This window comes from Zalophus californianus, chromosome 4 (genome assembly GCF_009762305.2).
Source record: "Zalophus californianus isolate mZalCal1 chromosome 4, mZalCal1.pri.v2, whole genome shotgun sequence".
In the NCBI taxonomy this organism is placed as follows: Eukaryota; Metazoa; Chordata; class Mammalia; order Carnivora; family Otariidae; genus Zalophus; species Zalophus californianus.
In genome coordinates, this window is record NC_045598.1 from 62,498,381 (window position 1) to 62,523,950 (window position 25,570).

General features: G+C 36.4%; 1 protein-coding gene across 10 annotated transcripts in view; it reads right to left on the reverse strand.

The window, feature by feature from the left end:
* SLC44A5 (solute carrier family 44 member 5) overlaps window positions 1-25,570 on the reverse strand; it is a 360,746-nt gene that overhangs the window by 120,391 nt on the left and 214,785 nt on the right. Inside the window, exon 1 of one of the 10 annotated variants that reach the window (XM_027609969.2) lies at window positions 22,621-22,697. The exons of the other annotated variants lie outside the window; for them this stretch is intronic. Within the exon in view, the coding sequence (XP_027465770.1) occupies window positions 22,621-22,622 (2 nt within the window). The 5' untranslated portion in view covers window positions 22,623-22,697. Of the gene's footprint in view, window positions 1-22,620; window positions 22,698-25,570 lie in introns of those variants that run through there. 10 annotated transcript variants of the gene reach the window in all.

Below are 25,570 nucleotides of genomic sequence, written 5' to 3' on the forward strand. Positions count from 1 at the left end.
GTTTAAAAATTGATCTTCCGCTTTCACTTTTTTCTTGATCCTTATTGATTAAAATTCAAAACACACACCATTTTGTAATCTTTAAACAAAAATTGCTACTAAAAATGTGTGAGGGGATGAGGGATTGTTTTCTGATTAATCTTTCTTAATGCTCAAACATTCATAAGTGGGAATGGAATTGAAAATATGCATCCATAAATGTCTCACTAAAATATCTTACAAATGACAACTTCACCAACCAATGAACATAATAATCTCATGAGCTTTCAAAGTACAGACCCCTAGTTTTTGTCTGAAGCAGGGCATAAAATGAAAACAGAGCTGGCCTTTAAACTTTCATTAATCAAGTCTTTATGATTTGATGTTATGTCTATCTTTTGTCATTTCCTCTATGTATATTTAGCAAAGCTGAATAATAAAAACACTTCTGTTGGGCACCTGGGTGGCTCAGTTGATTAAGCGACTGCCTTCGGCTCAGGTCATGATCCTGGAGTCCCAGGATCGAGTCCCGCATCGGGCTCCCTGCTCAGCGGGGAGTCTGCTTCTCCCTCTGACCTTCTTCCCTCTCATGCTCTCTCTCTACCATTCTCTCTCTCTCTCTCTCAATAAATAAATAAATAAATAAATAAATAAATAAATCTTAAAAAAAAACACTTCTGTTAATTATCTTAAGATGATATTTATTCAGTGGTGATCTTAGAACTTTGCCTCTGCTTAGAATGTTTATTACCTCCACACTAATCTTTAACAGAGTGTCCTATAATCATCCTAGTGCTTTCAGAACATGAAATAAAACTTCAGTTTGGAAATTAATTAAGCAATGCAATCACCTCAGTTGTAAAACATTTCTATACTGGGCACCTGGGTGGCTCAGTTGGTTAAGTGACTGCCTTCGGCTCAGGTCATGATCCTGGAGTCCTGGGATCGAGTCCCGCATCGGGCTCCCTGCTCGGCAGGGAGTCTGCTTCTCCCTCAGACCCTCTTCCCTCTCGTGCTCTCTATCTCTCATTCTCTCTCTCAAATAAATAAATAAAATCTTTAAAAAAAATAAAACATTTCTATACTTATAATTGTTTGAGTGTCCATTAGGTAAAGGAGTAAATTTAAAATAATTTTAGGTAAGACTACACAAGGAACTGGGAATAGTAGATGCTTTAAGAAGGGGAACTCTGTGTCTGGGTAGAAATGAGGGAGACCTACTTTTCACCTATGTTCTTTTGTAACTTTTAAAGTGTATATCAAACACAAACCAAAAACCTAATCAAAATAATTAAATTTTAAAACAAAATCATTTGAGTATGAATTTGGTATTGTTTTAGAATAGAAATAACCTGAGAAATAATGTTAACTATTAACCATTAAAATGAATGAGGGAGAGAAATAAACTTAATAGTAATTAAACTACAAATTATATGACTATAAAGTCATTAGGAATATACCCCAGCTAATATCCTTTATTGAGATTATAGATCTACCCACTCATCTTGATTGAGAGATTGAATTTTGGCCATTAGTGATTTAAATCACACACATAGAAAACAAGGTTTCTTCATCATAAAAATTTTTTACTTGTGTGTTTTGGCAATTTTTTCAGTTTTCAGAGGAAAATAATAAATGTAACATGATAAATTTGGCCTGAGTAATATTGGACATTATACCAGCATGCCGTTGGTAAATCATTACTGTGAAATGGGAGATCTCTACCAGTTTTAGAAAAAAAATTAACAGATTCGTGAGATGCTACAATAAGAGAGAGTTTTCATGACACATCCATAAAAAAGAAGCATAGGCATTAAACACGTCTATTGAATGAATGAGTCAAAGGGTTAGCTGAACAGTAGACATTAATACATTGTAGACATTTTCAAAAATGTATAAAAATGCTGTGTCCCTCTGTTCTCAACTTGTTCAGCAAAATGGGAAATTCCAACCATTTGTCTAGAGCCTGAAGTGGTATAAAAATTGTTCATTCTTTTCTGCAAAGATCTGCTAATACATTTCATTCTACAAGTTGTGTGTACTATAACAAAGCATTACTAGTAAGAATAGGGTCATAGTTACTAATTTTAAACAGGACTTAAACTTTTTAGGGTGTTTAAGATAAAACTAAATGTTTTCTAAATGTTTATTGGTTTGAAGCTATTAAATGCTATCTCTGTGTAATCCAGTTTAAATTTGAGCCTAAGTCCAGTTGCAAATAACAGAAAGTTTATACCAGAAACAACAGTTTGATTCCAAGGAATTTATTTTGTTTCACACAAGAAATCCTGAGATTGTCAGTCCTGAGCTGGTATGGTGTGTCATTCACTGATGGATGCCATTAGAGACCTGACTCATTTCATCTTTCTACCCCTTCATCCTTAGCTTGTAGACATTTAGCTTCATGTCACAAGTTGACTGCTGCACTGAAGATACCTCAATCTAGTCAATAAAACTTTGTCTTTTTATGTAGAAAAGACGGTCCTTCCTGACTTCCATTTTGGCTTCTTGGCCAGAACTGTGTCTCATAGCCATCCCTGCCTGGAAGGTGGTAAGGAAAGTTGAGTGTTTAGCTTTTAGCTTCTGTAATAGAGGAAGTAAGAGAGAAGATGATTTGGAATGGATGTTCAGGGACACAAATTACAGAATATACCACAGCTACTAGTGAGATTTATTTAAACACCCATAAAAAGTAATAAGGTTTTCCCATTCTAATAATTTGTAGTCAACCCAAATGGATTATGCCAAAGAATGTGTTTTTCTCTGCAACTATTATTAAATATTAAACATATTTTATAAGATTAACAAAGGAAAACAATATTGTATATTCTCACAGAATTTAAGTCAAACCAAGATTAATTTCATAGCAAAGTATACACTAGAGCTAATATTAATAACAGCAAAACAGCAAGTTGTTAGATCTTATCTCTGAATAATTTTATATTTCATATATTCAATTAATTAATTCTTGACATTCAAGTTCAATGGAACAGGATTTTAAATTTAAATCCAGTCACAGTAAATATATACAAATGCAATTGTCCTAAGCTGAATATTAAAACACAAACCTTCCTTAAGTTAATATATATCTTTTATTAATCATTGGACAGAAAATGTATCACATACTATGCCAGTAAGTCTCTTTTATTTCAACATAAGATATTCAGAGTAGCATCTTAATAGTAAGTATGGGAGTCATTAGGCAATCTTATACTTAATTTTGTCCAAGAGTGTTCCCAGTTTTCCTATAACAGAGAACTAAAATGCATTATACATAATGTATTTCGGTTCCTATTACTATCTTCTTTCCTGGCATTTTGAGATGTAAGTTCATGGAGGACCCTTATTTTCCAAAGCTTCCCTAAATATAAATCCTTCCTCCTTAGGGTTTCACAAAACCTCCCTAGCAACTTTTTTCAATGGCTATTTGCTACTATGGTGAGATGTGTATATGCATGTGTGCATGTGTGTGTGCGTGAGAGATAGAGACACAGAGAGACAGAAAGGGAGAGGGAGATGGGCAGGATGGAGATGAAGGGAAGCCAAGCCTGTTGGGGGGGAGGAGATATAAAGCAGAAAAATAATATGATCATACCCATCAAATAGTATAATTTCATGATTTAAAAATAAAAGATTAATGCACCTAAAAAATTAACATTAGAAAATAAATACAGTTTAAAACGTAGAGATAAAAATAACTACTATGGGTAGAAAGGATTTAGATGGTTAGAGTGGAAAAAGCTCAGTGTGACTTAGAGTATGTGAGACACTTTAATCACAAGAGATGGGTTAAGGTTTTGAATTATAGAGATTTTGACTGGTGGAGAAGAGAGGTCTCTTCTAGGCAAAAAACAAATACAGGAACAAAAATGTGAAATTAAGGATGGCTGATAGGATTAAGAAAATCAGACTGGCTGATATTGGTATTGGTAGAAATTACAAAACAGACTACATTGTACGAGGGAACCAAAAATCATTCTTTTACTTATGTAATATTTACTTGATGTAATATTTACTTATGTATTATTTACCTGATATTTACTTGATAAATATTACTAATGTAGTATTAACCTGATACAAAAAATAGACTCATTCTTCTGATTATGTAATATTTACTTGATACTTGGTAATATTTCTGTGCCAGGTACTATGGTATGTTCTGTAAATACAAGGTGAACTAGACAGACAAGGTATCTACTCTCACAGAGCTCACAGGTTAGTATGGGAAATAGGAATACATAAGATCAACAAATAAAATGATGACCGATTGCACAGTAAGTACTAGGAAAAAAATATGACACTGTGGAAGAGAATAATAAGGGTAGGATGCATGGGAAAGGGTCTCTAAAGAGGAAGTGAGTACCGTTCTGTTGTGATAAAAATTCATATGGAGCCACAAAAGACCTCAAATAGCCAAAACACTCCTGAGACAAAAGAACAAAGCTGGAAGCATTACACTTCCTCATTTCAAATTATATTACAAAGTTATGCTAATCAAAACAATATGGTATTGACATAAAAACAGACTCAGAGATCAGCAGAACAGAATTGAGAGCCCAGAAATAAACTCCCTACATATGTGGTCAACTAATATTGGACAGAGGAGCCAAGACTACTCAATGGGGAAAGGACAGTCTCTTCAAGAAATGGTGCTGGGAAAAACTAGACAACAACATTAAAAAAATGAAATTGGACCCCTATTTTGTGCCACTCACAAAATTGAATACTCAACTCAAAATGTAAGAAATGAAACTGTAGAACTCCTAGAAGAAAACATAAGGAAAAAGCTCCTGGCATTGGAGCCATATATATATATATGGCACCAAAAGTATAAGCAACAAAGGCAAAAATAAATAAGTGGGACTACATTAAACTAAAAAGCTGCTGCACAGCAATAGAAACCACCAACTAAGTGAAAAGTCAACTTGCAGAATGAGAGAAAACATTTGCAAATCAAATATCTGATAAGGGGTTAATATTAAAATAAAGGGGTTCATATTCAAAATATATAATATTCAAAATATATAAAAACCTCAACCCAACTCAATAGCAACAAATAACTCGATTAAAAAATTAGCAGAGGATATATATATATGTATGTATATTATATATATATATATATATCTCACATACATACATACATCAATGGACCATTATTCAGCCATCAGAAAGAAGGAAATCCTGCCATTTGGAACAACATACATGGAACTTGAAGGCATTATGCTAAGTGCAAAATAAGTCAGAGAAAGACAAATACTGTATGATATCAATTATGTGTGGAATCTAAAAAGCTGAACTCGCGGAAACCAAGTAGAATGGTGAGGAAATGGAGAGATGCAGTTCAAAGAGTACACACTTGCAGTTAGAAGATGAATGCACAGTGTAATGTTTATAGTCAACAATATATATACTTGCAAGTAGCTAGGAAACTAGTCTTAAATGTTCTCACCACACACACACACACACACACACACACACACACACACACACACACAGAAATGGTAATTATGTGATGGGATGGAGGTGTTAGCTAACAGTATAGTGGTGACCAATTTGCAAGACATGTGTATCAAATGAACACATTGCACATCTTAAACTTATACAATGTTATATGTCAATTACATCTCAGTAAAGCTGGGTCGGGGGTGAAATAAAGAGGTGGTGGCGGTTGTGTTTAAGGCAGAGGAAGCAACAAATGCAAAGGCCCCGAGAACAGGTGAAACAAGGGTTGTGGTGGGAGCTGACAGACGGTCGGTGTGAACACAACCTTCTCTTCTAGAGAAAGGGAGATGGTAGTACACGAGGAGGTTATTACAACAGAATGACTGAGTAGTCCTCAGTTTGGACTTGTCTATCAGGGGACTCCAGTTACAATATTTTATACATTAAAGGACTTGACAGTTCAAAGCTCATTTTGACATATATTATTTCATTTGAATCATTACAACTCTATCAAGTTGATATGAGAGCTGTTGTAACACATCATTTTATAAATTAGGGAAATCTTGACTATAATTTCAGTTCATTTTCTACTGAAAGTTCTTGAATAGAGGAGTAATATATATCAAAAGCAGTGTTTTAGTTGTTTATTTAGCACGAGGATGAAGAATGAATTGGGATGAGGGGATGAGTGCAGAAGGATGAGAATTAGAGAAATGAGGGCTGAGCTAGGAGGTAGCAAGACAGAAGAGAGAATGAGACCAGGGCCCGTTCTGCTTTATCAGCATCACCAGCCTCCTATGCACGTCTGATTTCCTGGGTCACCAGGATGTTGTGAAGATAAATGCCACAGCATGGAGACAGTTTACAACTCCACAAAGATGCCTCATGGACTGGAATGGATGTGAATGGATTTCTCCCTAATGGTTTTTAACACAGAGGGAGAAAGGGAAGCTCACAAATCTTTCAGCACCATCTTCTATTTATCTCTCCTACAGTCTTCAAAGCACTCTGTTCCCCTTTTTTTATTATATCAACCTGATAAAAATATATTTTGTCTGAGCTTTTGGAGATCAAAGATCTTATTTTTCAGTTTTCTGCTGTGAATGTGGTTAGCTGACATCTGTCTTTTCTGTAATGGACAAAAAGAGTTGCTCTTTTGTTGGTTTTAATCCCCAAGGGCCACATCAAAAGAGAGCTGGCCCTGAACACTCCTGGATGTAGACTATCCATTGCTAACAATACATATGACAAGTTATTGAACTGTGTTGTTTTCTAGCTCTTGTCAACTGCATATAAGTAGGCAAAGACAGGGGGAAAGACAGGAAGGGAAAGAGAAAAGTGACATCTGAAAGCAAGATAAAACCAAGGGAGAAATAAACTGAAAAGAGATTTAAAGAAGAAAAACAAAGAGAAAAAAAGTAGGGCTCCTGATGAAAATCAGAAGAACTAAGGTAAACGCTGAGAAGGAAAAAGCAAAAGAGAAGTCAGAGAAACAAGATCGAGAAAAATGCAGAGAAAAGACTAATAGGGCATAAGAAAAAAAATGTAGAGAGGCCATACATAAGGAAGCTTACTGAAATCTGTTTGGTTTGGAGAAAATCTAAAAGCAAGTCCACACATCCAGTTATAAGAATAGTATTTTATATGTGTGCAAAAGAAAATAATGAAGTGGATCATGGTTATTAAATTACCTGAAATTTAATTTCTCTACTTTTACTTTATAGTTTTAAGTGATTCTAACAGTCAAATAGTAAAGGTTGTACCCTAGAGCAAAGTTCAAGGGCATGTGTTCTTTGTATCCAGTGTTCCCCTCCTCAAAACATGTAGAGTTAATTCCTTTCTGATACAACTATTATGTGTCAATGACCAGAAAGCCAGTCAATGGACCTGTGTTTCTGTCTCTCCCGTTAATTCACTTGGAGAATCTACCTAAACTTCACATCTGTGCAGCCCTGTCCCAGAAGGGTCGCTAATTAATGCTGGGGAACGGGAAACATGCAGCATCTCTTTCATACTTTGGGGTAAAAACTATGTGCATTCAGTAGCAGTTTATTATTAAAGCCGGAATATTTGCAGACTTTCCCCCTTACTTCGTCTTTTAGTTACATTTAGCCAAATGTGCCCAAGTGGGCAGAGGATCAGCCTGTCTTTAGATTTTAATTGCCCCTGGGGTTGCAGTATCAACTGAGACAGCTGAGATACTGGCTAAAGACTTAAGAAAGCCACAGTGAAATATGTTGAGTACAGATAGAACTTGAGTTTACTTTAATACGAGCACGTATTTGGTAGGGTGACTGGGACTCCTAGAATTCTCTTCTCATGGAATCATCAGATAACTGAACCATCCCCGACTCTTGATGAACACTTCTGTTGAGCTCACTGGTAGCTTTTCAGAATTTCAATCCATCCAATTTGATCTTAAATTTAGACAAGCAAATTAATATTATTGTTTCATCTTAGTTTATGTTCACCCAGAGTTTTCCCAGAAGAAGAAAGTCTTAATTTCAAGTAGCTGAATTGCATCTTTTATTCATTCTTCTCTGCCTCACTTGCTGTAAACAGAAGGGAAGATACTCAAAATATAATCTTTTCTCAGTCTAGATTTTCTCCTTGAGGTAAAGATTGCCTTGAGGATCATCGTCTGGGAATTTATGCTCTATCTAAAGTTAACACCTGGTGAGTCTCTTAGCACCCCTTTACTTTAGCTTTGAGTACCAAGTTATTATTTCTTTCCTTTTTTAAGATTTTATTGATTTATTTGAGAGAGAGAGAAAAACAGCATGAGTGTTATTATTTCTATCAACAACAGAGTGGAGAGGTGGAAGTTGAATTATGCAACATCTATAAACATATAGAACTCCCCAGAGAAAAAGGTGAGTTAGGAGTGTGTGCCCATGAATGTTTGTTTAGAAAAGCACATGGGGGGGTGTCTGGGTGGCTGAGTTGGTTAAGTGTCTGACTTTAGCTTAGGTCATGATCCCAGGGTCCTGGGATTGAACCCCACGTTGGGCTCCCTGCTCAGTGGGGAACCTGCTTCTCCCTCTGCCCCTCTCCCTGCTCATGCTCTCTCTCTCCTGCTCTAATAAATAAAATCTTTTTAAAAAAATAGAAAAGCACACGGAGAAGCAGAAAATTGAAACTCTGACATAGATTGAACTATAAATTATTACCACCATTATATATAAATCCATATGCAAAAGTTTAAATTAATAAAGATTTAGGGCTGGAAAGAGTTTGTACCAGTCTAAAAAATCTTCATTTTTTTAAACATCTAAGGTCTGAAACCTCCCAATAATACTTAATATTGGTTCTCATTTTACTAGGCAGAAGATCACAATATATGATTACTTTCAGTGTACTGCCAAACATGAATTTCCCAGGAAGCCACAATTATTAACTACTCCATCCTCGAAATCCTCTTACCTGATCTTCCAGAAAAACTCTCTCACATGCATACTTCTTCCATCTCTTATGCCCTTTCTCAGGCTTCAAGGACTGTTCTTTCCCTGCCTGCATCTTAATGTTGACATAATCTCAGGATTCTCTTCTGATCCACCTCACCTTTCAACTCTATCTGCTAATCTAAGGTGATCTCATCTATATCTGTGTAGTTTCCAAAGCTTCAGCCATGAATAGCCCTAACCTTTCTCCTGAATTCCAGGTGCTTATTTTTAAATTGAAATGTCCAAAATTGAACTCACTATCTATTGCTCTCAGAGGTCCAAAACTTTTTTCTTTTCATTGTCTATTTCTATCACCTACTCTTAACTCCAAAATCGTGCCATTCTTGATTCCTCCCTTACCCTCCACATCTAGTTGATTGACAAGTCCTACTGATTCTCCATCCTACAATGTTCTGCTTCCTTTTCTCCAATCTCACAGCCAGTGGCTAGGTTGGGGCCTCATCATCTCCTATCAGGACTGATACCACAGCCTCCAAATAGCATCTTGCTCTCTGGCCCATCATACACACTTTATAAAACGTAGAACCTGACATATAAATCCACCGGTCAAAACCTTTAAGATTCTCAACTGTTTACAAAATAAAATCCAAACTTCTTAGCCTGGCCCTTACTAAGCTGCTCAAAATTACTTTCTATCTTCTATCCACTCTTGCAAATAACCTATGCTCTCTCAAATCTTAGTGGCTTTGTATTTGGTTGAACCATATGAAATTGCTGATATTTAACTGGTTTTGACCTTAAAAATGGTAATTTCATATGGTTCAACTAATAATGTTTTTTCTCTGCCTTGAATGCCCTTTCACCCTTACCTGTCAAAACATCAAGAACCAGCTCAAATGTTACCTCCTCTGGGAAGCAATTATTGGTCACACTAGGTTAAAGAACAGACCCCTTTTCTGTGCCCCCTTAACACTTTGTCATACCTCTGCCACACCACTGTGTTTTAATTATTTGTACATACTGGTCTCTGCCACTGGAATATGGGAAACATAAGGGTAGGAACTGGGATTAATTATATCTATATCATTACTTCCAGAACAATGTCTAATTAGGAGTTAATAAATATTTGTTGAATGAATGAATGAATTTGTTATATGAAAAAGGTGGTAATATTTTGGCTAAAAACTAGAGGAGAGATAGTGATTTAATATATTGTAGAATGCTTCTTTCCTCTTTTTATATCACATTCCCCTCTTTGCTTCTTACTGGACAATGTATTTGTTCTTACCAGATGAATTTTATGTCGCTGTGAAAGAAATGATGACACAAAACCAGACCACATGTTCACAATGAGCCCTGTTATATGTATGTAATCCACAGGGAAGGAGACATACACGGTTTAACCAGCAAAACTCCAAGAGGCAGCAAGCAGACTTAGGCAGCAGCTATAATGTGAATATGGTTTTTAAGCAATTCTAAGATTGTTTCTGGTAACATTCAAACAAAAGTTGTTTTCTACTCACCAAAAGCTATGGAGATCAATGAAAGCCCTCCCTGAAAATGCATGAAGGACATTCACAAGCACTGTATTTCGTAGCAGACATTTTTGCAGAGCCTATTTATATTGAAAGAAGGTACATCTTTGCATTTTACAAATCTGTGGAATTAGTGATTAAGAAAAGAAAAGCCCAATATCAATGGAAATAGAAAAACTGAAGTCTATCCTTGAAAGACTGGAGTGCACATATGACTGCAATATTAGATCTTCTGAGACCACAGAATATTCTATATTCAAAAAGTATGATTTTAGACTGAGAGCCTCCTATGAATGCTCCAATTTTTCAATCATCTCCAACAAGAAGGTGGCTGCTTAGCTTGGACTGATCTAGGAATAGACAAGATGTACAGGACAAAAGCAGATCAGTGTAAGACCCAGGAAAGGCCAACACTACAACCAGATTGAGACTAAGGAAGGACTTAACTGGAACTAGGACAGAGAACCTTCCCCAGCCAGTTTTCCCACATATTAATGAAACAGAATTGGGAATTAATACCAGAATCAGAGTGTTCTGATGCCTATGTATAGCTCGCTGCTGAAACTGGTAAGATTTGTTGAAATATTACATACAGCAAATTCCTTAGTTGGGTTCAGATACGTATTCTCAATTAACATTTCTGTCCTTTCACACATAACTAAGGATAGATTCTTAAACAAAGTGTATGCACACATCATTTAAAAACAAGTTTATGTATATTGTATTCAATAAAAGAGAGTTTACAGTCAAAATAAAATAAAATAAAATAAAATAAAAGCACTATCCTAGTAGGCAGAGTGAACATTCCATGCCTCTTAGCTCAGGCTGCTATAACAAAATATCATAGATGGGGTGGCTTAAATAACAGACATTTATTTCTCACAGCTCTGGAGGTTGGGAAGTTGGGTTCACAATGCCAGTATGGATGACTGCCAACTTGGATCTTCATCTCCCCTACGGCAGAGAGAGAGAGAGCTGGCTTTCTCATCTTTTCTTATAAGGGCACTAATTCCATCATGGAGACCCCACCTCCATAACCTCCTCCAACCCTAATTACCTCCAAAGTCCCTACCTCCAAATAACCCTGGGGGAGTAGGGCTTCAACAAATGCATTTGGGGGTATGTAAACATTCAGTCCATAACATCAGGCAGCATCTCCTATAGTGTGGTGTCCGTGTAGAACCTATTCCAGATTGGGTCTGCCCTCTATTTTTTTAATATATTAAAACCCCTCTCTAAAAATAGAGTTGAAGGAGATCATTTAAATTTCCATAGAGACCAAAAGTAAAAGTAATGTTTAAACATTTGACTTTTGTGAGTATATATTTCATTTTAAGCAAATGATCTTATCTGTGTTATCCAAAATCACAGGTAAATAAGTTATATAAAGTGGAGTTTTATAACATGTACATATGCATTTCATATACTGACTTGAGGCTTCACGTCCTTGAATCTTAGGATACATAAAACTTCAGAAGAGACAAAAGAATGCCAGATACAAATGCCAGGTTAATCCATGTTGTCTTCCGGCTTTCGATGCAGAAGCATCATCCTTGGCTGATGCTTTAATATTCTACTTTAAGCTTCATTTTTGGTCCAGAGCTTCTGGCCAGCATCAGCCTTTGTGGCTTCCCCTGTTACAGGGTCTCCTTGGTATTCTTGGCAGCTGTCTTACATGGAGAGGTGAGCACCAGAATAAAGTGAAGGGCAAAGCCTGCTTCTTATTCTTCAGAGCCAGTATTCAAAGCCAGTCTAGCATTCTTCATTCTAAGTATCCAGTCCAAATTTCACATCCAACACACATCTCCCTATTCCATATTTCCAAGGCCTTTCTGGATCTGCAAATCTTCAGAGATGTGTGCTTAGTGAACAAAAGCACATCGAGACTATCAAATAAGAAGGCCCCACAAAATTCTAGCCAGGCTGACATTTAGATGCTAGGCTGGTAAACAGTGCATTATGTTGATTTTTAGTTAGCTCCATATGATTCTATAGAGACTTCTGTGTGCTTTGGGATACATTAATATTTGTACAAAAGAGAAATATAATCTTTCCTTCCCCTCTCCACCCTGAAACCCCAGGCAAATACATCCTCTCCAAACATATGAGCAGCAGACAAGAAATAGCATTTGTCCTACATGCCATATCAATTCAGATGATAGAAAAATGTATAAACATAATTGCTGGCTCACAGAATTTTTTGGAATTTTTTATAAAGCAGTTTTAGTTTGGTTTTCATGCAGCATGGACCTAAATAATACCTCTCAATCTACTCTTTCTCAGAGGTAATACTAAAAGATGAAAAAAATTCTTAGCTCTATTAAAATATTTTTAGTATTGGTTTACTTAAGTTATTACCAACTCTTCTAAAAGCAGTAAAGGAAAAAGATCTTAGGTCCAAGAGCCAAGATCTGCCCTTTATTCTCCAGAACTTTATTCTGTAGACCTCCAAAGAAGTAAGCCTACCAGTGCATTTCTGCCTCCCTGCTATCATCCTTCTGCAAGGAGAGACAAAGGTGTGTCTGTTCAACTCTACTAACAGGTTCAGTTTGGACTGTCTTGGGTCATGCATGTCTTAGCTTTCTTAGGTTAGCGTGGATCATTGGGAACAAAACAGAACGTAAAATGATTACATATTATAAGAAGCGCAGCCAAAAGCTTCCAAAATAGTATAGCTAACATAATATATACCCTAGACAAGGAAAGAAGATACACTTCAATAAAGGAAACAAATGATGAAATAAATGACTTAAATTTACAATACACTGTAAAGTTCTCTCATTTCATTGTCCCAGTAAGTTTGTTAAATGCTTGGCTTTTGCACCTGAGTTGGAATACCTATTATCCTTCACTTTCCAAATCTCCTTCCCTGCTTCATTTTTACTCTGATCCTTTTCAAAGATTTTAGCCCCTTTTAGCATAAAGAAAAGATAATTAATTATAAACAGAAAATGAAAGTTAATTATTTATAATTCAAATATGCTGGAAAGTCAAGAATATATGGCATGTAGGTCTCAAGTGGAATAGGGTTTACATAAAAGTTTATACTTAAATTTAGTAAAAGTTACCCACCAGCAGCCTCAAAAAGAAATATATCTTTGAAAACAGTAATAGAAAATGCTATCAAGCTATATCTGACCAGGAAAAGAAACAAACCCTAAGAGCAATCAAAAAAATTCATAGGAAGAAAAAGGAAGAGTAAAAGATGAGGGAATTCTTCACACAAAACCTATAAATGAAAGATATTTTAAAAGCATGATTTTATAACTCATCTGCCCTGTAGCAAATACCAAAATTATGTTAAAAGTCTTTAGAGACTGAATACAACATGACATTAATTTTTATGGAAAGAAATACCAACCTTTTGTGCTCTAAGAGACTTAACATAGCCCAAGAAAAAGCCACAAAAATGTACATAGCTTTTCTTGTAAGTCAAGGGAGGTTAAATCCATTCTATATGCCTAAGGACATAAATTCATTTTTAAGTTATAGCCTAAAGGGCTGAATATTAATAGTTGCCACCTTTCCCTAATGGGAGCAATATTTTGAATGACAAATAGATATTCATTAAATAATACAGATCATTTAATTATATGTGTCTTCCTGTTTACTATTAGAGAGGTATGTGACCTAAATAATGGTTTTGGTTAGGTGACCTTGTTTTTAAGGTTCTCTTTCTGTCCAATTACCAAGCAAGCTTTTCAAATGCACTTGGAGATTTAATTCACAAATCCCTTAAGCGCCTTCTGGTAAAAGGTTGGGGCAGCAGAAATAAGCTAGTGATACATGACCTTGTTTCAGAAAATCAGGCTGGGATTCTAAGTGAGTATGCTTATTTGTCATTGTTGTGTTGCTACCAAAGGCAAAAAGCAAAGAAATATGAGTTTTCTATCATAAATATATAGGAGAAAATGCAAATTGGAATTTAGTATCATATTATAATAAGATGTTTATTTATATCTTTATGACATCAGTAAAAGCATTAATTTCTCAGAAATTTCTATCTATATATAATTACAGATATCTCAATTTCAATAAAAAAAGGTCATTTGTCTCTATTTTATTGGTATTTTGTCTCTAGTGAATACACGCTCCATTCTCAAAAAGTTTACTGTTTTCTATTTCATCATCTTAAGAACTAACAAATCCTATGTTTCTACAAATACTAATTTGATAACTGGATTATTTGAAGGGAAAAAGCCATAGCCAAACAATACTATATAACTAATATTACAGCCCCAAACATATGACAAGTTCCATCTTCCCAGTGAGAAGATTAAAAACGGGGAGGGGTGGGGGGTGCCTGGGTGGTTTAGTCAGTTAAACCTCTCACTCTTGGTTTTAGCTCAGGTCATGATCTCAGGGTCATGAGATCGAGCCGCACGTCAGGCTCCAGGCTCAGCACGGAACCTGCTTGTCCCTCTCTCTCTGCTCCTCCCGTTGCATTCTCTCTCATAAATAAATAAAATCTTTTAAAAAATAATAACAAACAAGTAATAAAAACGGGGGGAAGGATTCATCAAAATATAATGAGGTAGATAAAATAATTAAAGATCCATTTATGTAATTTGATTTAAAAGTTTATTTACACATGCTTATGTAAAATCATACATTAAATAAATATAAATGATATATTAACTTGGTATTCGTGAGTTTTTCTTTTTAAATGTCACCAAAAAATTATCTGATTCATCTTTAACCATCCACTTCTTTGCCATCACTGGATTTCTTAGTCATACAGTCTAGTTGCCCAGACCACACATCACCTTTACCTCTAAGATGTCTGAGATACAGTTTTTCAATCTATTGGTGATACTTCCACAGGAAATTTAATTCCAGATTTCCCATGTGTGGTCTCCAAAATACAACTACTTACTGTACTACTTTAAAAATTGATCTTTAATAGAGTGTTTTTACAATAACATCCAATATTTCTTATGACCAGAAGTAATAAATCTATATTACTTGTCCACTCTCTTTTCAAAATCTCGTATCATCAGGTGATCTCTAGAGCAATCCCAAAGTAGCTCTCTGGTACTCACTAGTGTGTACTCCCCAAATATTACTTAATTCTTCTAAATAAAGTGAGAAATCACTCAGTAATTGGGAGCTATTCTTAGGATTCCAGAAGCATTCAACAGCAAGGAAAAATTAGAAATTTGGGATATTTTTGAGGAAAATCTGGATTTAGAACCATCTTCCAAGTCTGATTAATTGCTTCAATAAAGCCTAATATGTTACAGCCATGAGCTCCCCTCTGAAGTAAACTGTGGCTGTTGCAGAAAAAAAATTCTCCTTACTGGGCAGTACAGAAAGTCTGTTAGGTTGAGTTGCAGTCTTCTTTATAGTTTTTTGAAAAGCAATAGAATCTTTTAACTCCTAGTGAGGTCTTGATCCATATTTCCTGTTTTTATTAGGGCCCTGTTGGTAGGATTTTGAAGACCAAGACTATTTAGAGGAGCATGATGAAAGACTGACTTTGGATGCCAGAGAGCCCTACCACTTTTTCAATATACCAGCTTTGCCACTAATGAGTTGTGTGCCATTGGATAGTGACTTGCTCTCTCCCTAAGACTCTGCTCCTAATCTGTAAATGGTAGTTAAAAATAAAAACCTTGTGGAGTTGTCCTGAGATTGAACTGTCCTGGGGATCAAGTGTCTGATACACAGCCATCGTGAAGAAGGAATCACCTTATTGAGTTCTAACACATTCCAATAAACTTATTGTGCATGTACTCTATGCCAGGCAATGTACTTGGTATTGAAGATACAAAAGTGAACAGGCAGACCCATGGCTCACTCTTGTCACTCTTGTAGTGCTCATAGTTTTAGAAAAAGAGATCTAGTCAAATAATCCCATAAATAAATACGTAAGGCAGTCCTCCAAGTGACAAGCTGGGCTCTTGGCCCCATCCACCCTGAGGGTATCCTCAGCATTTTAATCACATCCATCAAAATGGATCCAGCTCTCCAAGAAGTTGAGGCATAGAAGTTTGCTGAAGAGGTCATGGTGGGGCAGATAAGAGGACACACACTATGCCATATGTCAGAAACATGAAAATATTCCCCAGTGGGCATGTTTGTTCTCTAAAAGCTCCTCCCCTCTGCCACCCAGTTTAAATTCCTTCCTCTTCTTCCATCCATTGCATAGATACAGTTTTCCTCTCATTCTCAGCTTGCTTTTCCACTCACCAAAAAAGAAAAACAAACAAAAGGCTGCCAGGAAATGAAAAGTGACAGACTTACCAAAAAAATGATTTCAGAGAAATACAGAGGAAAGAACTCTATCTAGACTCATAACCTGGAGACCTGGAATCAAACCCCACCTTTGCCATCAAGTCGTTAGCTAATCTTGGTAAATTAAGCCTTTCCATATCTCCAGGCTTTTGTTTCCCCAAACAGAATGCTGAACAAAATAAATTCTCAAGTTGTTTTAAAAGTAAATGGATAATAATGATTCTGTTTCAACAAAAGTATTAAATGATACTACATCTTTTAAATTCTACAGTTGAAGTCAATGGATAATTAAAAATGTTTGGCTAATTCGTCCTGTTCGTACTCTCCTGCTTAACATATTAGCATCTATGTTTATCTGTAAGATTTAGCCTTTCCACAAAATCAGCTAAGTTTAGGGGTGCCTGGGTAGCTCAGTCAGTTAAGCATCTGACTCTTGATTGCAGCTCAGGTCATTATCTCAGGGTCGTGAGATGGAGCCCCACTTTGGGCTCCACACTCCGCGGAGAGCCTGCTTGGGATTCCCTCTCTCCCTCTCCCTCTGCTCCTCCCCTGGGTCACATGCCTGCCACTTTCCCCACTCCTGCTTTCTCTCTCTAAATAAATAAAGAAATAAATAAAATCTTTTTTTTTTTAAATCAGCTAAGTTCATTTGAGGTAAAAAAAAAAAAAAAATGGCTACTGAATCATTCAGCATGCCAGTATTTCAAAGCAACCAGCCAACAACTGCCATTAGCATTGTCTATTTCTCATGTCAAGCTAAGAAGCATGAAATTTACTGATGTTTTCCTAACCCAAGCTTCCCTACTGTGCAAAATGAATAGTTAAGCAGAACATTAGCAGAACAGTTTCATTTGTAACTCTAGCAGTGAAGACTTCTCACCACTGTGACACAGAAGGATACACACTTAAAGACAATACATTTATTTAGTTGATATAAATGTCTTTTGACTAGAAAAAGAAATAACAATCATCTGCAGTACTTTAAATAGAAAACATCTGTTTTTCTTAACATACTTCAAATACTTTGAATTTCCTGATTAGTTGTTATATGAGAACTGTATTTCTGAAAGACATAATGAGGCAGTTTAAAGATGAGTCTTAAATGTTCTTCAAAGCAATGTGAAGAATAATGCTCATGCTCTGAGTAAGGATAGCTAGACCAGACTCATAAGCTCCGTAATATGAACAAATACAAAATAATTCTTCCAACTATTTGCATTTACATCAAAAGTTCTATTAAATATTGCAAGCAAAGGAGGATGATATAAATGAGTGGAGCATAGTGCTATATGAATGAAAATACAGTTCTGTAGTCTTATAGCATGGCAACAAAATCTAAGATGCTATTAAAGCAGTTTTTGCTTGACTAAGCCAAACATGAAGATTTTCAAAGTAATGACATGAAGCATCTTTGTGAGCATTACACAAATGTATGCATACATCACAGAGTAGGTTCAAGAAGTGTATATATGCAAACACATCTATGGGTAATTACTCCAAGCTGGAGGGTGTATATTTATTTTAGCCACATCAGCCTTTCCTCAGCAATTTGTAACACAAAATGGGAGGATCATCTATTTTTCTCATAAAAGTTTATAAAAGATGCATTGTATAAATATTTGCAGGTGATTTCTTTGTTTTATTTTTCACCCATAATTCTTTTCCTGCTCCATAGCCAACAAACAAACAAAAAAGAGTAGTTATCATTGGGAAATAAGTATTTCAAATCAAATGCCTAAGGATAACAACAAGGAAACAAAAATATGGAATCTATGAACACTGAAGGTTAAGGGCCTCACACTTTTTAAAAATCAGGCAAACATGTACTGAGCACCTATTATGTACCAGACTCTATATTGGGGAATAAGGATCCAGAGAGAAAATAAAAGCTTTGAGGAACTCACAATCTATTCATGGAGAAAAACAGATAAAAAAGCAAAAAAAAAAAAAAAAAACCCTCAATATGATCAGGGTCATAAGTGGAGTATGTATAATGTATAAAATATTTAGAGAACACAGACAAAAGAGAAATTGATTCTGCCAGGGAGTAACTAGGGCTAAGAGTTAAACAAGAAACATGTGGATTTGACCTTTATATGTAAGTAGAAGACAAAGAAGAATATTGAGGACATTATTTCTTCAAATTGTATGGATAATAATAAAATTTTAAGAATCTAATACATTTCCTTCAAGACCTCTCTTCAAACTCCTATGACTTCTCTGTATGTACAGATGAATTGATCCCCCAGACATAGTGTTAACTTAAATACAGTAGAGAAAAAATAAATAGTAGAGAAAGCTATTATGGTATGCTATTATTTTTTATATAAAGAAAGGGATATATAAGATATATATGTGTACATATATATGTATATATGTATATACATACCAGTATATACTTTTACATGCATACATTTATTTGAAAGGCTACACAAGTCATTGATAGTATTTGTTGTCTCTGAGGCAGGATTCTGAGGTGCTAGGGACTCAATGTCTTTTCTGTACTGTTTGAAATGTTCACCTACATGTATTACCTACTTAAATAAATGAACAATTCCTTAAAACAAAACACTTTCTATGGCTGTTCCAACTAAGAAATAACATATTCTTATTTTACTCTGCATATTCCCAGGGGTGTAAAACAATTCAGCCTGGGTCATACCACTTCTGATTTTTAAGGGAATTAAAATTGTACTCATAAACCATAAGATTGTAGCTAAAGGGCTCCTCACATTTTAGTACACTCAGGCAACGAAAGTTAGAGATATTAAGAGAAAATACCATGCTCCTTGTTAAAGATGCTGAGATTGTATCTACTCAATATCAAGACAATTAGTCAATATGACCAATCCAATGAAAAAACTCGGCCAGTTCAAAGAGGGTACAAGTCAAATAAGTTTCAATAGTTGGGCTGAGCTCCTAATGCAAACTGGCCTTCAGGATATCTACAAGAGATGAAGCCCTATGTTTAGGATAGTATTCCAAATACTGAATGAAGACTTTTTGCCTTTCGAGATTTTTTTTTTTTTAACTTGGAATACTTTGTCCTTTTCTTTGCAAAATACTCATCCAACCCATCTTTCCAGGCTCAGTTCAAAAGTTCTCTTGTACATTAAATCTGATCTTTATCACTTGACTGAGGTCTTTCTTCTATAACTGGAAATTCTATTGCCCTTACAGTCATCATCATGGTTTAGCACTTAACAACTTGCTAAAGTTTATGTGCGTGAGTTTTCACTCCCCCAGGGAACTGGAAATGATACAGACAGCCTATCAAGTTAGGGAAGTAGACATGGTCTACTAATCCAAAACAGATCACAGAATAAACAGTACACCAAAACTATAATACATGGTTTAGGGAACAAAGAATATTAAATAAATTCATAAATTCAGCACAAATATTATGCACACATATTAAAGCCAGAGTTTTAGGGAGAAAGGTGATGGCAGTGGGATGGGAAATCAAACCTCTTCCAGAAAGGAAGAGATGGAGTTTCATTCCCTCTTTTATTGAACAAAATTAAATTATGGATAATGCATATGGAGACGGTGGCTTGTGTGGTTGTAACTTTGGTTTCCTAAATCTGAAAAAACAAGTTGTGATATCAAATGCACAAATGTAAACTAACAGTACCTTCTACACTTCTTCTATACTTATTGCAGGGCACAAGGGGGAACCTATAAAATGTAAATGCACATTACAATGGAATGTTTTTAGGAGGGAAACATTAAGAATAAGGCACATAGAGACCATCAACTCTAGTGTAAATTTTTTTACTTTAAATTTTGAGCAAACAATACTTTTCTTTCAATTTTCAGCACTGAGCCTTTTTTTTTATATTTCTGACAGAAAGCATCCTCTGAAGAATACATGACAAATTACCAACATAAGATAAATAATATTTTACAGGGCCACGCCTTTACCAATGTGAAGGAATTAATTCTTGAAGACATTTCACCAAGTAAATAGGAGACTTCCAGCTTGAAATAAATGCGTAATGATCTGAATTCAAAAGTCTAGAGCACATAAAGTGATATCCATGCTTGTAAATCATGAAATACAATGACAACTCGGATAAATTTTCAACAAGTAACTTAAATCAAAATGACAATATGACATGTGTTGGGAAGTTTTAGTCTAATTTTATCATGTCCTGACTGTTAAAATACACAGCTGTGAGGTTTGTTGTCACTTTGTCCATTTGGGTTTATAACGTTAGCAATAAAAATCTGTTGTTGTTTTGTTTTGTTTTTTTCTCTAAGAGGCTATATATAGGATTTGGACAAGCTCATATCAAGTGAAGGGTCATGCCTGACTGATGGTTTCATTACCAAAATAGAAAGGCATTTCAAGTAACGTTTAACTGACATTTGCTTACACTATTTATTTAATAATTCCTTACTTAACCAACCAAGCAAAATGATCATCTAAAAAAACTAAAGCACAATTTGGGAAAGATTTAAATTAAATACCAATACCTAGATAAAGTTTGATATACTTCTTCACTAATTTTTCCTCACAGATTTAACTGGAAAATAACCTTCATACCAAACAGTTGCATGGTCATTACATTAAGAAAAGCAATTAAGGTCACCTGCTAGTGAGTGGAGAGAATTCTACTAGGCTTTGCCTTTCTGCCTCCTGATAATGCTCTTTCTACTCCTGGGTTTTCTGTGGTTCTATTAAGACTTAGTAACCTGGCTCCACACTGCTGATGTCTGAATGATTTAGAAATTCCATAATGAGATGCTGTTGCTAGGATTGCCTCCAGAGGCTTCATTTCACATTATCCAGCCCAGTTACCGAGTGAGGGCCACACCCCTGGGCCCAACCCCTTGGAAGCTGCTTCACCCCTACTGGCTTCCCCATTGTGCCCACTCATGGGTCTCCTGCTCCAACTGGACACAAAGTACTTCCAATTTTTAAACAGAAAAATAGTTTTCCTCCCCATTGTCCTGCCAAAAGAATTCAAACTTAAAGTATTATAATGGTTGAGAGCAAATGAAAAATTCATTCAGTTGCAAAACAGCCTGAATATAACAATATTTGAAGAGTATGTGGTAATAAATTCTTCTGACACAGGTATATGGTAATATGGTGTATGGTATACAGGGGTACAGTAATAAAAACAAGCATTAGCTTCTCCAAGAAAAGAAGCTATGGGTTTATGAGAAACGTTTTAGTTGTCATCATAGTAAAGGTGAAGAGTCAAATGTCTGTGGTGAATGAAATATTAAGGATACTATTATCCAAGAATAAGAGACCAGATGAAAATGGATACAATGTGTAGTCTCTCTCCCTCCCTCCACACAAAAATTCATTAAGCAGCCCCGTTCTATGGCAACTCTTACTTTTTTTTTTAAATGTTTTATTTATTTATTCATGAGAGTCAGAGAGAGAGAAAGAGGCAGAGGCAGAGGGAGAAGCAGGCTCCCCGCCTAGCAGGGAGCCCGATGTGGGACTCGATTCCAGGACCCTGGGATCACGACCCGAGCTAAAGGCAGACGCTTAACCATCTGAGCCACTCAGGCGCCCCTATGGAAACTCTTACTTCTTTTTTTTTTTTTTTTTAAAGATTTTTTATTTATTTATTTGACAGAGAGAGACACAGTGAGAGAGGGAACACAAGCAGGGGGAGTGGGAGAGGGAGAAGCAGGCTTCCTGCAGAGCATGGAGCCTGATGCGGGGCTTGATCCCAGGACCCTGGGATCATGACCTGAGCCAAAGGCAGACGCTTAACGACTGAGCCACCCAGGCGCCCCAACTCTTACTTCTAATAGGTGCTGCTGCCCTAGCTTCACTACGTGGGGTTCTCTCCCAAAAGCAGAGCATTACATGATCACATAGTCCTACAAACTCCCTTAACAAATCCCCAAAGGAAAAAGAGTCCTAAATCCTCATCATGCCCTTTAAACTTCTCCATAATCCCAAACAAGCTGCTCAGTTTCATTCCCAAGGTGGGTTTTACCCGAGTCTCTGTTCCAGTCCCTCTGGAACACCATGGAACACACCATGCACTCACATTTTGTGGTCCCCCTGGAGATGCACTACCCGGATTCCCTTCAAGAAGGACTTACTGCCTGGCTGGGGCAAGTGTGGTCATAAACAGCCTCTATGTGCCAGGATCTTCACAGTCTGCCTCAGCCACTTCACACCAGGTTATGTCCTCCCAGGACAGCTGACAAACCAGGGACTGAGCCAAGTGGGCTCATTAAGATGTAGCCATTTCAGAGTTACTCCAGACACCTAGGAGGGACAGTATGTACTCCAGAGGTCCCTGCTGGGTGGGCTGAGGCTTTGTGGTAGTAGCTGACATCTCTCTCTGTGCAATCCCACCTTCTTCACCTTCTTTTCACTGGTGTCGATTCCTAATAAAGAGCTTGCACCCCAAATTCCAGCTCACCATCTGCTTCTGGATAACCCAATCTGCAACATAGGCCTCCATGAGTCTGATTCTGTTCTTCATTCTCTATTAAAATCATTCTCCTCTTCCAAGGTCCAGCTCAAATGATACCTTCAAAAAACATTTTTTGATCCTTCCAATTGGGAATAATTATTCATTTCACTCATTTTACTCTATTCCCCTGAATTATGCCTGTATCTCTGTGTATCAGGTCAGTATTTTTTTTATATTAAAGTTAGTAGTTTAAATTTTAAGTTTATTGAGAGCATAGTCTATGTCTTATTCATTTCTGTATGCCCACGGTGAATAACAGATAAGAGTTATGAATGAAAGAAAAGACTAATGCATGATCTGGAATCTACATATACCTCTTCTTTTTTCCTTCTCCATTATAACTAAAAAAAATGCTGCCAATATTTCATCTCCAATATTTCATACATATGCCCAACCCCTCTATTTTTCAGCTATGTAATATATATATATATATATATATATATATATCTTCTGCTTTCCACACCAGCTAAGCACATCTGCCTGGTATGGAACATGCTTATCCTGTCTTTAAGCCATCACATAAAAGAAGTCTCCTTTAATAGCATGATCCTTGTTTCAAACTATTATTCAAGACCTTCCTAGTATGTGAAGTACCCCAAGGTACTGTCATCCAATTCCAGCTACCTCAGGATCTTTTTTAGTTTTTAAGATTTTATTTATTTATTTGAAAGAGAGTGCAAGGGGGAACGGGCAGAGGGAGAGGGAAAGAATCTCAATCAGACTTCACATTGAGAACAGAGCCCAGTGCAAGCCTCGATCTCACAACTCTGAGATCATGACCTGAGCCAAAACCAAGAGTCGGTCACTTAACCGACTGAGGCACCTAGATGCCCCAAGGATCTTCTTGTTCACATAATTTAGGTATCTAATATGTGTCTAAAAATAATTATGCTCCATTAGAACAGTGACCAAATTTTGGGTTCCCTTAAATCTTTGTAAGACTAGAATAATAAACTCTATATGGGAAAAGCAAAATACATGTATTCTGGATTAATAATATATCATGTTCACCTCTTCATTTTCCAGAATGATTGCTTCATACGTTCTCCTCTCAACCCTTACACATGCCTCCTACCACCATTACTACCACCATCATCCCATTCCTGTCTAATGACCTCGCAATTCATTGAGAAATTAAAAGCAAGAAATAAGAATCTCCCTCTTTTCATCATCAAAACTACTGACACCTAATTCCCTGCTTACCATCTTTCAGTATGGATTAGGAATTTCTCTTCCTACCAAAGGTGACTCTCCGATCATGTTCTGGATTCCATCTTCAGGACTTTGTTCCTATAATTCCCCTTTCTTTTGCATCATCAGTGCCCTGGATCATCTCTAGCACCACACACTACCATGTTCTAGTATCTTCTATCTTTAGAAAACTCTATTTTGATCCCAGATTCCCCTCATCCCCCAATAAAACTTATTGAAAGAATTGTCTCTAGTGACCACCTCCAGGTTTTCACCTGATATTCTCTAACTCTCCCCAGTCAGACTTAAGTGCCCACCACATCACTGAAATTGAGTAGATGAGGTCACTAATGACTTTTGTATTGCCAAATCCAAGGGTCACTTCTTAGTTTTTATCTTGCTTGATCTTCCAAAGCAATCAACACAGTTGATCACATCCATCCATCCATCCATCCATCCATCTCTTCTTGTAACACTACTTTTAGTTTCTAAAAAGTTGCATTCTCCTTGCTTTTCTGATAACCCAAGGGTGTTTTTTCTGTCTCCTCTGCTAGCTCCTCTACCTCTGTTTGACCCTCAAATGTGATCAAGTCCAGAGTTTGTCCTTAGGTCTCTTTTTCACCCTCCTAAGTGATCTTATCCAGACACTTGGCTTTAAATATTATCTCTATGCCAATGACCCCCCAACTCTCAATATCCAGCCCTCACCTTATTCTTCACTGAGCTCCAGACTCATTTATAGCATCATCACAAGAATATCTATTATTCTGCAACTCAAACTTAACACAGCCAAAATAGAAGTCCTACAACAGCAAACTTGCTCCTCCCCTACTATTCCCAATCTTCATATAGAGAATCATCATCGACCTAGTTGTTCAAGTTAGAAATTTAGCAGTTTTCCTTGACTCCTTTTTTTCTCTCATCTCTCACATCAATAAGTACTGTTGCCTCTACTACCAAAAAATATATTGAATCTATTCACATCTATCCATCTCCACTACCACCACACTAGTCCAAGTCACTGACTCCTCCACTTAAATGACTGCAAAGGCTTCCTATTGATCTCCTTGCTGCTGCTTTTGGACTCTTAAAAGCCATTCTCCACACAGCAGTAAAAATGAGTTTTAAGAACATGTATTAGATTAACTCATTCCCCTAAAACCCTCCAATGGATTTTCATCACACTTATACACACAAGCTGTAATGTGCTTGCAGGAATCACCTACCAACCTACCCCCAACCCCATCCCCTTTCCATCATACTGCACTCACACAGCCTTCATTCTGGTCTTTGAACATACTAAGTTTAAAGTAAAGTTATCTTT